The sequence below is a fragment of the Lepidochelys kempii genome, chromosome 1 (assembly GCF_965140285.1).
Source record: "Lepidochelys kempii isolate rLepKem1 chromosome 1, rLepKem1.hap1, whole genome shotgun sequence".
In the NCBI taxonomy this organism is placed as follows: domain Eukaryota; kingdom Metazoa; phylum Chordata; order Testudines; family Cheloniidae; genus Lepidochelys; species Lepidochelys kempii.
This window is the reverse complement of record NC_136380.1, coordinates 4,387,122-4,400,407: the sequence shown is the minus strand read 5'-3', so window position 1 is coordinate 4,400,407 and position 13,286 is coordinate 4,387,122. Positions and strand designations below refer to the sequence as shown.

The following is a 13,286-nucleotide window of genomic DNA, read 5'->3' as shown; positions in this document are numbered from 1 at the left end:
TTATATCAATATCTTCATTTAATACTAGGCACTCTGGTTCACCCCTTTTATTATTTAGACTTCTAGCATTGGTATATAAGCACTTTAAAAACTTGTCTCCTTTTAGCTGTCTGCTATTACATCATGTGATTGAATGGGACTCCTTTTTTATTTGACTGTTTCTGATCAGATCCTGCCTATAATTTTATCATTTTCCATCCTCTCACACTTTCTAGGACATAGAGATGCTCTATTAACAGATCCGCCCCTTAGGGATCTCCGAACCACATGCTTGTTCGCACCTGTTCGCTTTCCCCCAACCCTTAACTTTAAAAAGGTCATAGACTAGTTTTTAAACTAAGTGCCAGCAATCTGTTTCCATTTTGGTTCATCTACAGTAAACCTGGCCAACTACCTTCGCCTCTGAACTGAGCCTTTGGTCTGTCTTTAGGAGTAACATCGAAGTCTGCTGAATTGGCAAGCTGCGTCCTCTGCTCAGGCAGCTAACACTGGAGCTCCAAGAAGCAGTTCAAAGCAGCTGTAACAAATCAGAAGCCTTAACAACTCTCCACAGCACTGACAACAAAGGTAAGAAGGAAGGTAAAAAATTACATACTTTCCATTGAGTTCATTTACCCTTCACTCGTTAGTTTCACTGAAGGACAAAGAATTCTTTTTCGTTTCAGTATATATAGGGCAACAAATATGTAGATTCTGAAAATAAAAAGGCTTTTGATTAGTAACTTTTTATGATTTTTGTATGGTAAGCTCTCGTACTTCTTCTAGATACTAATACAGCTCAGCTGGGCAGAGAAAAGGAACCAGGAGTCTGGGAGACCAGACACTCGACAGGTGTGGGAGAAGGAAAAGGACAAAATGCTGCAGGACAGTGTGGCCAAGGCAGAGGAACAGCTGGAGCTCCAGAGAGAGACAGAGGGAGGAGAGGAAGCTGCAGAGGATGAGGGAGGTAGCCCAGCTGGAGGAGAGAATGGGGGCATGGTTCCTGGAACATGGCTGGAAGTTGAGGGAGGAGGACAGAGCACAGCAGAAGGACTTCTTGGCAGGGGGTTATACTAGATGACCCTTGCAGTCCCTTCTAACCCTTTGATTTTATGACTTTTTTGAGAGGCTGGCCACCAAGGGACAGGCCCCAGCTATAGGTCCATGGGATGATTCAGTCTGGCCCGCAAACGATTTTCAGCTCTCTGCAGTCCCTGCTCCCCATGGTGGCTGCCCGCTGTGAGGCTGCTGCCAGCGTCTCCTCCCGAAGAGCACGGTTTTGGAGCTGCTGTAGTCGATGCAGCGGCATGGATTTTGCAGGTCTGATGAAGACACGCTCAATCAATGGGAGACAGCTCTCCTGCCAATCTCTGGACTCCACGTCCCCGAGAAGCATAAGGTAAGTCAAAGCAGGGTGTAGTTCCACAGTAATTGTGAGCAGAGCTCTGCATTGTGTTTATTGTGGCGTGTCCTTTCTCGATTTTAATCCTGTCACACTAAAATGTGGTGCAACAGTGATCTAAATGAAAGGTTCAAGTACCAGCAAGTGGGAAGAAAGTTATGCGTTCACTGGTCGTAATGGACAACGACAGGACCTGGTGTGCCTACGATCGCTGTGTGGAAGGAGTACAATAACAGCTGAAATTACCCCACAATCCACACAGCAAAATACAAGCAGCACTCCAGAGAGTCATGTGTCGCTCTAGTTAAGGGCTGGAAAATAAACTTCAAAGCAGAGAAACATACTGATGAAACTAGCAACTGCACGAACTGCAAGACTGGCTGCATCTTACAAGGCCTCCCTTGAGCTAGTGCAATGTCAAAAGGCTTTTGGGGATGGGGTTAAAAGGTGTCCACTCAGTGGCTCAGGCATTTGGTGATGAAAAAATGGCAACCGATTTTGAAAGTGTGTGTGTGATGGGGCAGATAATGCCGGACCAGCATGGCAGGAGTTGAGGAGCTGCTTTGGACTGGAGGAGCCCTGACCCACCCCATGCACAAATCACGCCAGAAATGGAGGAAGAGTTAAAAGGAGGGAACTCCATTCAGATGGGGCCAACTCTGGGAAAGGGGCGGCTCTTTAGCTTCCCAGCTCCCAGACAGAGGCCAGGTGGCCGGCAGAGCCTCTGTCCTTGCAGAAATAGGACACGGATCAGCAGTAATGCCTGGTGCAACAAACGCTGTCCTTTCTCCGGTCTCCAGGGGCAGTGGGGAATCTGACAGTGAGACTTCAAATCCCACTTTGATCCTGGAAAACTCTTTAAGATGGGCACTGGTGATGACCGTGAGGTGTTCCTTACCACCTTTGAGCAGATGGTGGTAGCAGTGCAGTGTCCCCCTGTCTTGTTCACCGCCATCCTGACTAGAGCAGCCCAGGCCAGCAACCGGGGGCTCAACCTGATGGCTGCTCAGGATTAGCCCCAGGGTCAGCATTAGGGGATATCAAGAGGGGGCGCTGCAAATCTGTGTTACATCATATCCACTGAATGCATCCAATGAAGTGAGCTGTAGCTCACGAAAGCTTATGCTCAAATAAATTGGTTAGTCTCTAAGGTGCCACAAGTCCTCCTGTTCTTTTTGCGGATACAGACGAACACGGCTGCTCCTCTGAAAACTGTGCATATAGTAATGCGGGTATTACAGTAATTTAACATCTAAAAGTGGAAATACACCACACTAAAGCAGAGGTTTTCAAACTGTGACTGCACGGAGGAATGTTTCGGGGGCAGTGAGAGGCTATGTCAGGCAGCTCAGGCTTCAGCCCCAGGCAACAGGGCTGAAACTTTGGCCCTGGGCGGTGGGCTCACACCTTAGATTCTGACCTGGGCCCCAGCAAATCTATTACTGGTCCTGATAACCACAGATTTAAGGCCACCATCCTTGATTATTGGGATGTCATGAAAAGGCACACTTGTGTTGCGTTCATGAACAGAAATATCTACTGTGGGCCTGGCACCAGGTGGTAGCGTTCAGGCTTACACCTGAGTTCAGCACGTGCCACCACCATGGCTGGCAATTTTGGGGACCATGTTCCCTACAGTGGCTGACAGCTCTCGGGCCCCCGCCGACTCACAGCTCTGGATCTACCACCCCAAGGCTGAAGTTAGAAACTGGATGGTTATAAACTGTTCAGGAAGGACAGGCAGGGCAGAAAAGGTGGGGGAGTAGCACTGTATGTAAGGGAGCAGTATGACTGCTCAGAGCTCCGGTACGATACTGCAGAAAAACCTGAGTGTCTATGGATTAAGTTTAGAAGTGTGAGCAACAGGAGTGATGTAGTGGTGGGAGTCTGCTATAGACCACCGGACCAGGGGGATGAGGTGGATGAGGCTTTCTTCCGGCAGCTCGCGGAAACTACTAGATCGCATGCCCTGGATCTCATGGGTGATTTTAATTTTCCTGATTTCTGCTAGGAGAGCAGTACAGCGGTGCATAGACAATCCAGGAAGTTTTTGGAAAGCGTAGGGGACAATTTCCTGGTGCAAGTGCTAGAGGAGACATCTGGGGGCGGGGAGCATTTCTTGACCTGCTGCTCACAAACTGGGAAGAATTAGTAGGGGAAGCAAAAGTGGATGGGAATCTGGTCGGCAGTGACCATGAGTTGGTTGAGTTCAGGATCCTGACACAGGGAAGAAAGGTAAGCAGCAGGATATGGACCCCGGACTTCAGGAAAGCAGACTTCAACTCCCTCAGGGAATGGATGGGTAGGATCCCCTGGGGGACTAACATGAAGGGGAAAGGAGTCCAAGAGAGCTGGCTGTATTTCAAGGAATCCTTGCTGAGGTTACAGGGACAAACCATCCCGATGTGTCGAAAGAATAGTAAATATGTCAGGCGACCAGCTCGGCTTAACGGTGAAATCCTAGCAGACCTTAAACATAAAAAAGAAGCTTACAAGAAGTGGAAGGTTGGACATATGACCAGGGAAGAGTATAAAAATATTGCTCGGGCATGTAGGAATGAAATTAGGAGGGCCAAATCGCACCTGGAGCTGCAGCTAGCGAGATATGTTAAGAGTAACAAGAAGGGTTTCTTCAGGTATGTTGGCAACAAGAAGAAAGCCAAGGAAAGTGTGGGCCCCTTAATGAATGAGGGAGGCAACCTAGTGACGGAGGATGTGGAAAAAGCTAATGTACTCAATGCTTTTTTTGCCTCTGTCTTCACGAACAAGGTCAGCTCCCAGACTGCTGCGCTGGGCATCACAACATGGGGAATAGATGGCCAGCCCTCTGTGGAGAAAGAGGTGGTTAGGGACTACTTAGAAAAACTGGACGTGCACAAGTCCATGGGGCCGGATGAGTTGCATCCGAGAGTGCTAAAGGAACTGGCGGCTGTGATTGCAGAGCCATTGGCCATTATCTTTGAAAACTCGTGGCGAATGGGGGAAGTCCCGGATGACTGGAAAAAGTCTAATGTAGTTCCAATCTTTAAAAAAGGGAAGAAGGAGGATCCTGGGAACTACAGGCAGTTCAGCCTCACTTCAGTCCCCGGAAAAATCATGGAGCAGGTCCTCAAAGAATCAATTCTGAAGCACTTACATGAGAGGAAAGTGATCAGGAACAGTCAGCATGGATTCACCAAGGGAAGGTCATGCCTGACTAATCTAATCGCCTTCTCTGATGAGATTACTGGTTCTGTGGATGAAGGGAAAGCAGTGGATGTATTGTTTCTTGACTTTAGCAAAGGTTTTGACACGGTCTCCCACAGTATTCTTGTCAGCAAGTTAAGGAAGTATGGGCTGGATGAATGCACTAGAAGGTGGGTAGAAAGTTGGCTAGATTGTCGGGCTCAACGGGTAGTGATCAATGGCTCCATGTCTAGTTGGCAGCCGGTGTCAAGTGGAGTGCCCCAGGGGTCGGTCCTGGGGCTGGTTTTGTTCAATATCTTCATAAATGATCTGGAGGATGGTGTGGATTGCACTCTCAGCAAATTTGCGGATGATACTAAACTGGGAGGAGTGGTAGATACGCTGGAGGGCAGGGATAGGATACAGAGGGCCCTAGACAAATTGGAGGATTGGGCCAAAAGAAATCTGATGAGATTCAATAAGGATAAGTGCAGGGTCCTGCACTTAGGACGGAAAAACCCAATGCACAGCTACAGACTAGGGACCGAATGGCTAGGCAGCAGTTCTGCGGAAAAGGACCTAGGGGTGACAGTGGACGAGAAGCTGGATATGAGCCAGCAGTGTGCCCTTGTTGCCAAGAAGGCCAATGGCATTTTGGGATGTATAAGTAGGGGCATAGCGAGCAGATCGAGGGATGTGATCGTCCCCCTCTATTCGACATTGGTGAGGCCTCATCGGGAGTACTGTGTCCAGTTTTGGGCCCCACGCTACAAGAAGGATGTGGATAAATTGGAGAGAGTCCAGCGAAGGGCAACAAAAATTATTAGGGGTCTGGAACACATGAGTTATGAGGAGAGGCTGAGGGAATTGGGATTGTTTAGTCTGCAGAAGATAAGAATGAGGGGGGATTTGATAGCTGCTTTCAACTACCTGAGACGTAGTTCCAGAGAGGATGGTTCTAGACTATTCTCAGTGGTGGAAGAGGACAGGACAAGGAGTAATGGTCTCAAGTTGCAGTGGGGGAGGTTTAGTTTGGATATTAGGAAAAACATTTTTCACTAGGAGGGTGGTGAAACACTGGAATGCGTTACCTAGGGAGGTGGTAGAATCTCCTTCCTTAGAAGTTTTTAAGGTCAGGCTTGACAAAGCCCTGGCTGGGATGATTTAATTGGGGATTGGTCCTGCTTTTGAGCAGGGGGTTGGACTAGATGACCTGCTGAGGTCCCTTCCAACCCTGATATTCTATGATTCTATGATTCTAAGTGGAAAATGTCACGGAAGTCACTGAAAGTCGTGGGTTCTGTGATCTCCGTGACAGAATCTTATCCTTAGCCGTGCCAGTGAGCAGCTTGCTGTGGTGACTGGGGAAGTGGTGGAACACAGTGACTCAGACAGTGGCCAGTTGAGCCCAGGCGTGAACAGCTCCACTTTCTCGAGCAAGTCGGTGACCGTTGTGCTCCTGCCCAGAGGCAGCTGGCCGTTGTTAAGTGCTGAAGGCTGGAATGTCATTGCCACAGTAAGGCTCTTTAGGCTGCTCACTGCTTCTGTCCTTGGCGCTCTAGTGTTATCGGTATTAGCAGAGAAGGCAGCCTGCTCATTCAGCAGACCTCCGTGTTACTCATAAAGAATGACCACAGGCACAGTGACAAAAGCACTCGGCCAGGATTATTGTTCTGAAGGCATAGCCCAAGGGCCCTTCCTCCATGGTTAAAGGTATACTAACATGAGTGCCCAGTGGTTCAGTCAGCAGCAGGAGTCTCTGCTGTCCCCTAGGCCACACAAAGGGTTAAGGTGAGGTCCTCTGACTTTTGTAGACTGGACAATGAACTGGTGAACAGCTGGTTTAATACCTGCCTCTTTTTCAGGCCCGGGATCTTGCACCAGGCCCCATGCTAAAGGCTCTCTCTCTCACTACTACACTATCCAGTCTTAAGGGACTATGTAAGGCCCCTCTCATTCTGTTCCCCCATGTTGATCACCAATTTGAAATGATAAGCGTGGACTTTGTGGGGCACCTAGAGAGAAGTACTATGAGATATCAACATATCCTCATTATCCTTGACTACACAATACATACTCCAAAGCCATCCCTTTATGCTCCTCCAATGCACCTGCAGCCCAAGGTCCAGTGTGCTTCAACAGCAGCCTTGGGAACTACAAGCTATGAACTACAAACTGTGGCATGTTGGGAGAACTTCCCGGTCCCTGCCAGGATGTACTCTCTGCCCTCCCATCGGGGGGTCTCAGCCCTGACTGAGCCGGGAACATGTAGCAGGCAAGCAGAGAGGAGGCTGCAGGACTGTATTCCAGTTCCATGTTCTTTACAGAATAAAGCCTTGTTCCTGTGATTTGTCTGAGCGGGTCTGGTCTGAGGTAAGCACACACTGACACACAGTACAGAGCACACAAAGAAGGCTCAGGCCCAGTTTCCCAAAGTTATGTAAAATGTCTCAAATCAGGCTTCCTATATCTTGAACAACCTCATACTGGGCCAGTGAACAGGAGGGGGGACTACACACTTACCATCACAAATGAGCTTATGAAATTCTTCTCCCAGGTGGCAATACCCTGAGAAATCCTTAGTGATCAAGGACCTAACTTTACTTTACAACTAATGAAAGAACTGTGCAATCTACTGAGGGTAATGACACTCAGCACATTGACTTACCATCCCTAAACTGATGGGTTGGTTTCACAGAACTTTCATGGTGATGTTAATGAAGTTTGTAGCATGGGATCCCAAACACAAACACTGGGACCAACTCTTCCCCAGCCTCCTTCTTGCTGTAAGGAAAAGCCCACAAAAAAGGAGTCCAGCTGTGTGTGTTCACACTGGGTGATTGCGTGTTATTGTTACTACCAAGTTGCATTTCCTAATACTGGTTCCATGGCAGGGACCATTTGAGGTAGAGAGGCACGTGGGGCCCATTGATTATGAGGTGCAGCACCCAGAGAAGAAAAAGGAGACTTAGATAAGAACATAAGACTGACTACTTTGGATCAGACCAATGGTCTATCTAGTCCAATATCCTGTCTTCTGACAGTGTCCAAGAGCTTCAGCGGGAAAGAATAGAACAGGGCAATTATTGAGGGATCAATATCAAGTCCCGTCATCTGGCGATCAGAGGCTAGGACACCCAGAGCATGAGGTTGCATAAGGTTGTGTCCCTGAACAAACTAGCTAATAGACACTGATGCACCTTGTTGCCAAGGAGGCCAATGGCTTATTGGGCTGTATTACTAGGAGTATTGCCAGCAGATTGAGGGAAGTGATTATTCCCCTCCATTCAGCACTGGTGAGGCCACATCTGGAGTATTGTATCTGGTTTTGGGGCTCCCACTTCAGAAAGGATGTGGACAAATTTGAGAGAGTCCAGTGGACAGCAATGAAAATGATTAGGGGACTGGGGCACATGATTTATGAGGAGAGACTGAGGGAACTGGGCTTATTTAGTCTGCAGAAGAGAAGAGTGAGGGGGGATTTGATAGCAGCCTTCAACTACCTGATGGGTGGTTCCAAAGAGGATGGAGCTTGGCTGTTCTTAGTGGTGGCAGATGACAGAACAAGGAGTAATGGTCCCACATTGCAGTGAGGGAGGTCTAGGCTGAATATTAGGAAACACTATTTCACTAGGAGGGGGATGAAGCACTAGGGAGGTGGTGGAATCTCCATCCTTAGAGGTTTTTAAGGCCCGGCTTGTCAAAGCCCTGGCTGGGATGATTTAGCTGAGCAGGGGTGTAGCCAGACAGCCAGCCCACCCCCGCTCAGACCAGCATTGAGGGAAACACAGGAGGAAGCCGGAACAGGGCACTTAACATCAGTTCCAGCACAGCCTTTGAAGCGGTGAGAAGCACAGGTGTGCTGCTCCAGTGTGCCTCTGGGAACAGATACAAGGATTAGGCTCACAGCAGGCAGAGGCCCTGTGACAGACATGGCTCTTAGCCCCTACTAAATAGCGTGATGCACACACACCAACATCCTAGGTGGGAAAATATTTACCCTGATAAAAGAAATGTCCAGTAGTTGACACTTATTGTTTCTCTCCCTTGCAAGTGTAAACTACTCTTGCGAAAGCTGGCGTCTCCCAGACAGACCAGCCTCAATTTGGCATAAGAAAGGAGAAAGAGAATAAAGGAGTACAGAGGTATAAGTAGGGGACCTACAGCACCATGATTTTTGAGTGCTTTTCACTATCTATCTGCTGGTCAGATAAGTGACAGCCTCCCAAGGCTTCTGCAACTAAGAGGGTCCCTAAGCCTTGTCCCTTATTCGTCTTTCCGTGGAACTGAGTGACCGATCCTGGCTTGGCGCCGCTGGAATCGAGAGATGCAAGGAGGGTAAGAAGCACCCACACCTGATCTCCTATCTTTAGTGTACACATAGTTTGAAATAGAGCTCTATACTTTGTTTTCTTTCTTTGGGATTGTGGCTTCAGTTTTGTAACTTGTTTGTGTGTGTAACATCTCTACATTTAAATAAGTAGGGACTAGCAATTTTGTAACCACATGATTAGAATCTAGTGTAATAAATTTTGGTAACCATTTGTGCATAAGCCTGACTTGTTTTCTCTGGTTTACTGTAAAGCAGCCAACACAATTAAAGAACCTCAGCCGTTTTGGCTCTAAAGCCTGGCCATTAGGTGAGAGTACTAAGAGCCTAGCGTTGAGTTGTGCCGCCTCCACGGGGCAAACTCTTGGGGCACCTGTCAGTCAATCCTGGCTGCCCGCTGCGAAAGAGCTCTGAGCTCGAGCAGTTAAAGTCACGGGTGTGGAGAGGCTCTTAGTGCTGCCATTGGGGCACCTGTCAGTCAGTATTGATTGCCCACTGCGAAGGAGCTCTGAGCTCTAGCAGTTAAAGTCACGGGTGGTTAGGACCTTGGGGCATCCGTCAGCCTAGCCTGGGCTGCCCGCCGCGAAGGGACAGTGCGTCCTAGCGGTTAAAGTCACGGATGGTATAAACGGGCATAGCTGGCACCTCACCAAACATCCTTGGTCTTCGGCTAACAAGGGGGTTGGACTAGATGACCTCCTGAGGTCTCTTTCAACCCTAATCTTCCATGAATCTATGACCTATTCTCCATTAACTTAGCTAATTATTTTGTGAACCCTGCTACAGTCTTGGCCTTCACAACATTCTCTGGCAAAGAGTTCCACAGGTTGACTGAAGAAATGTTTCCTTTTGTTTGTTTTAAACCTGCTGTCTATCTATTACCACAAGAACTAGAGAGCACCAAATGAAATTATGTGAAGGAGTAAACAACACTTCTGTATTCAATTTCTCCACACCAGTCAGTTTTATAGATCGATATAATATCCTGTCTTAGTCATAAGAATGGCCAGACTGGGTCAGACTGAAAGTCCATCGAGCTCAGTATCCTGTCTTCCAACAGTGGCCAATGCCAGGTGCTTCAGAGGGAATGAACAGAACAGGGAATCATCAAGTGATCCATCCCTGTCACCCACTCCCAGCTTCTGGCAAGCAGAGGCTAGGGACACCGTCCCTGCTCATCCTGGCTAATAGCCATTGATGGCCTCTTTACCAGAGGATGTTGGTGAGACCAAGACTGTAATTGGTACCTACTGCCTTTGTGCCTTAAGAACATGAGTCCCATTGAATGTGGATGGAGACTGGGCACCTAACCCACATCTGTGCCTCTGAACATCTCCCTCCACCCTCGCTATCCTAATTATAGCTGGTGTGGTTTCTCTAGCAGTCCACAGGCTTCAGGGCACATGCTGATCACTGAAGGCACTCAGGAAGCTGTTTCTGCCCATGGCACGATATTGCCCTACTGGGGATTTATGACATACCCTCTGTCTGACCGAGGGCAGCACAGATTGCCCCTGCTATCAGATGGGAGGGGTTATTACTCTGGGTTTAAAACAAGGATGTGCGAGAGCAGTTCCATTGCATGTCACATTCTTGGGGATTTGAAGCATGGTTTGTTAGACAGGAGGGGAGGAGAAGATGTTCAGATTCTATGGCCATGAGCAGCAGCCCAGAAATGCTGATAGACAAATGAGTTTGTGTAAGCTTTGGCTCTTTCTTTTCTCTCCAGTGTTATAGTAATGCCAGATCACTATATCAAGTATGCAAGATTCAATTTGCCCTGACAATCTGAGTGTCTATTATTGACAAATGATAATCGCTATTTCCCTTAGGGAAACTTTGATCCTTTCCAATACACGAATGGCACTGTGGACTAGACCTATGGTCCATCTAGTCCAGTGTCCTCTCTCTAACACTGACAGCCCTAGGAGCTGCAGAAGAAGGTGTAAGAAACCCAGCAGTAAGTGGATGGGGGGGGATGACCTGACAATCCTGAGAGCCTCACCCGAATGCCTAACAGCTAGAGACTGGCTTGTGCCCTGAAACACAGGGGTGTATAGGCTTTCCAAAATGTTTATTTAGCTGTAACTATTCTAACTGGATAATCTCACTATGTAAATGTCCAAACTCTTCTTGATTCTTCCTTAGCTTACGGTCTGAACAACCTCTTGTGGCAATACGTTCCTCAGTCACATTGGGCACTGAGTGAAGAATGCATTCTATTTTTATCTATTTTGAATGGGCCATGTTTCAGTGTAATGTCATGAGACAGGGAGAACATATCATCGATCAGCTCTTTACCAGTGAATATTTTATAGACTTTTCTCATGTCCCCTCTTATTCATCTCCTTTGTAAGGTAACAATCCCAGTCTTTTCAACCTATCTTCATATGAGTCCCCCCCCCCCAGGCCCTTAATCATTCTTGTTGCCCTTTCCTAAACCTCTCTGGTCCTGCAATATCCTGTACGAGAAGGGTGCTTGGTACTACACAGAGGAGTCCAGAGGATGGTGAAACATTGACTGACTGATATCATGGCATTGTATTTTCTGTATGATTTTGTACCCCACTCCTCCTGCATCCCGATATTTTGCTCAGTTTCTGTCCCTGCTTGCACTGTGAGCAGGGTTTCACAGAGCTGTATACCATGATGTCCAGGCCCCTGTAAGGATTTTGAGGAGTTCAAGTTTTTACCTCCAGTGGGCATAAACACTGCAGTTACTGACATTGAAATTCATCTGCCAGCATGCTGCCCATTCCCCTGGCTTTGTTAGCTCCCTCTGAGGACTTCTCTAGACTGGACTATGACTGAAATATTCTGGTGCCATCTGTAAATGTTGGCAACTTACTGCTCAACCCTCTTTCTACATTGGTAATAACTATAAAATATTTACTGTAATAATTGATTGAAAGTGTCTAACCCACCTCGCTGTGTTTCTCTCCCTTCACAGGCAACTGGAGCATTTCTGAGCATGATCGAACGATCAACCATCTCATGGCAGTTTTCAACCTCACCCCCTCTGATCCTTCAGTGTTCATTCTAATGGGCATCCCTGGCCTGGAAGCTGCCCACCTTTAGATTTCCATCCCTTTCTCTATGTTCTACATTATTGGCCAGATGGGAAATTTCATGATTCTCTTTGTTGTCAGCAAAGAGCAGACCCTGTACAAGCCTATGTACCTGCTTCTCTGCATGCTGGCAGTCACAGACATTGGCATGTCTACATCCGCCGTGCCGAATGCACTGTGTATATTTTGGTTCAATTTGAAGGGCATGACTGTGGGTGGATGCCTCACCCAGACTTTCTTCCTTCACACTGTTTATACGATGCACTCAGCTGTCCTTGTAACAATGGCCTTCGATCGATACGTTGCCATGTTTAACCCTCTGAGATACTCCACCATCCTCACCAACACATGCATAGCTAATCTAGGACTCCTGGGTTTGATAAGAGCTGTTCTCTTCATTCTGCCCATGCCCCTGCTCCTGAGGAGGCTGCCATTCTGTGCCAACCGCATTATCGCCCACACGTACTGCGACCACATAGCTGTGGCAAAGACGTCGTGTGGGGACATCACAGTCAACAGGATGTATGGCTTGGTGATAGTGGTTTTAGTCTTTGGGTTAGACCTGGCACTCATTGTCCTGTCATATGGCCTGATTATCAGGGCTGTCCTCAGAATCTCCTCCAAGAAAGCCCATCAAAAAGCCCTCAACATCTGCACAGCCCACATCTGTGTAATGCTGATTTCTTATACTTCTGTCCTCTTAACCACTCTGATTCACCGGTTTGGAAAGGGCGTTGCTCCCCATGTTCACATCATCTTGGCCAACCTCTATGTCCTCCTCCTGCCCGTGCTCAACCCTATCATTTATGGGGTCAGAATCAAAGAACTCCATGACAAAGTGGGCAAATACACCTGCAGAATATGATAGCTGGGGACCAATGACTTTAAACCTGTGTGACAAGAGGGCAAAAGGAGATCTCCTTGTTAATTATGGGTGCTCTCTCCTAGTTTGGTTGAACACAAGATTGTGGAAGTTCGCAATCTGAAAAATTCCTTAGACCTAATTTCTTATGACTCAATGACCAAGCACTGCTCTTTCTCTTGCTGAGTTCCCTCTCTCTGACCATCACCTGATCTTTCAGTGTCACCCATCAGCTTCCATCCTCTCTCCTGCTGCCACTCGGCCTCTCTATGGCTGTCAGACTACCAGAAGATACTGCACCTTTCTGAAGCAGGGTGGCTTCCCTATGTGAATTGGGTCCTTGTCCATTTGACAAGATTAAACCACATTTTCTGATAGCCAAAGACAAATAAAGCAACTACAGTGCTGCATTTCTTTATCATATGTACAGTGATCTGGTGAACAAAATTTACCTGATTTTCTACATCCAGTCCCTAAAGA

At 47.6% G+C, this 13,286-nt stretch overlaps 1 protein-coding gene and 1 pseudogene across 1 annotated transcript in view; both read left to right on the top strand.

Annotated features, from left to right (window-relative positions):
* LOC140905558 (uncharacterized) overlaps positions 1–2,397 on the top strand; it is a 32,535-nt gene extending 30,138 nt beyond the window's left edge. Inside the window, exons 3-4 of the mRNA XM_073329085.1 lie at positions 1,300–1,378; positions 2,245–2,397. Coding sequence (XP_073185186.1) covers positions 1,300–1,378; positions 2,245–2,397 — 232 coding nt within the window. The remainder of the gene's footprint in view (positions 1–1,299; positions 1,379–2,244) is intronic.
* Positions 2,398–11,870: 9,473 nt separating this feature from the next.
* On the top strand, positions 11,871–12,809 carry LOC140916155 (olfactory receptor 52P1-like; annotated as a pseudogene).
* The last annotated feature ends 477 nt before the right edge of the window (positions 12,810–13,286 follow it).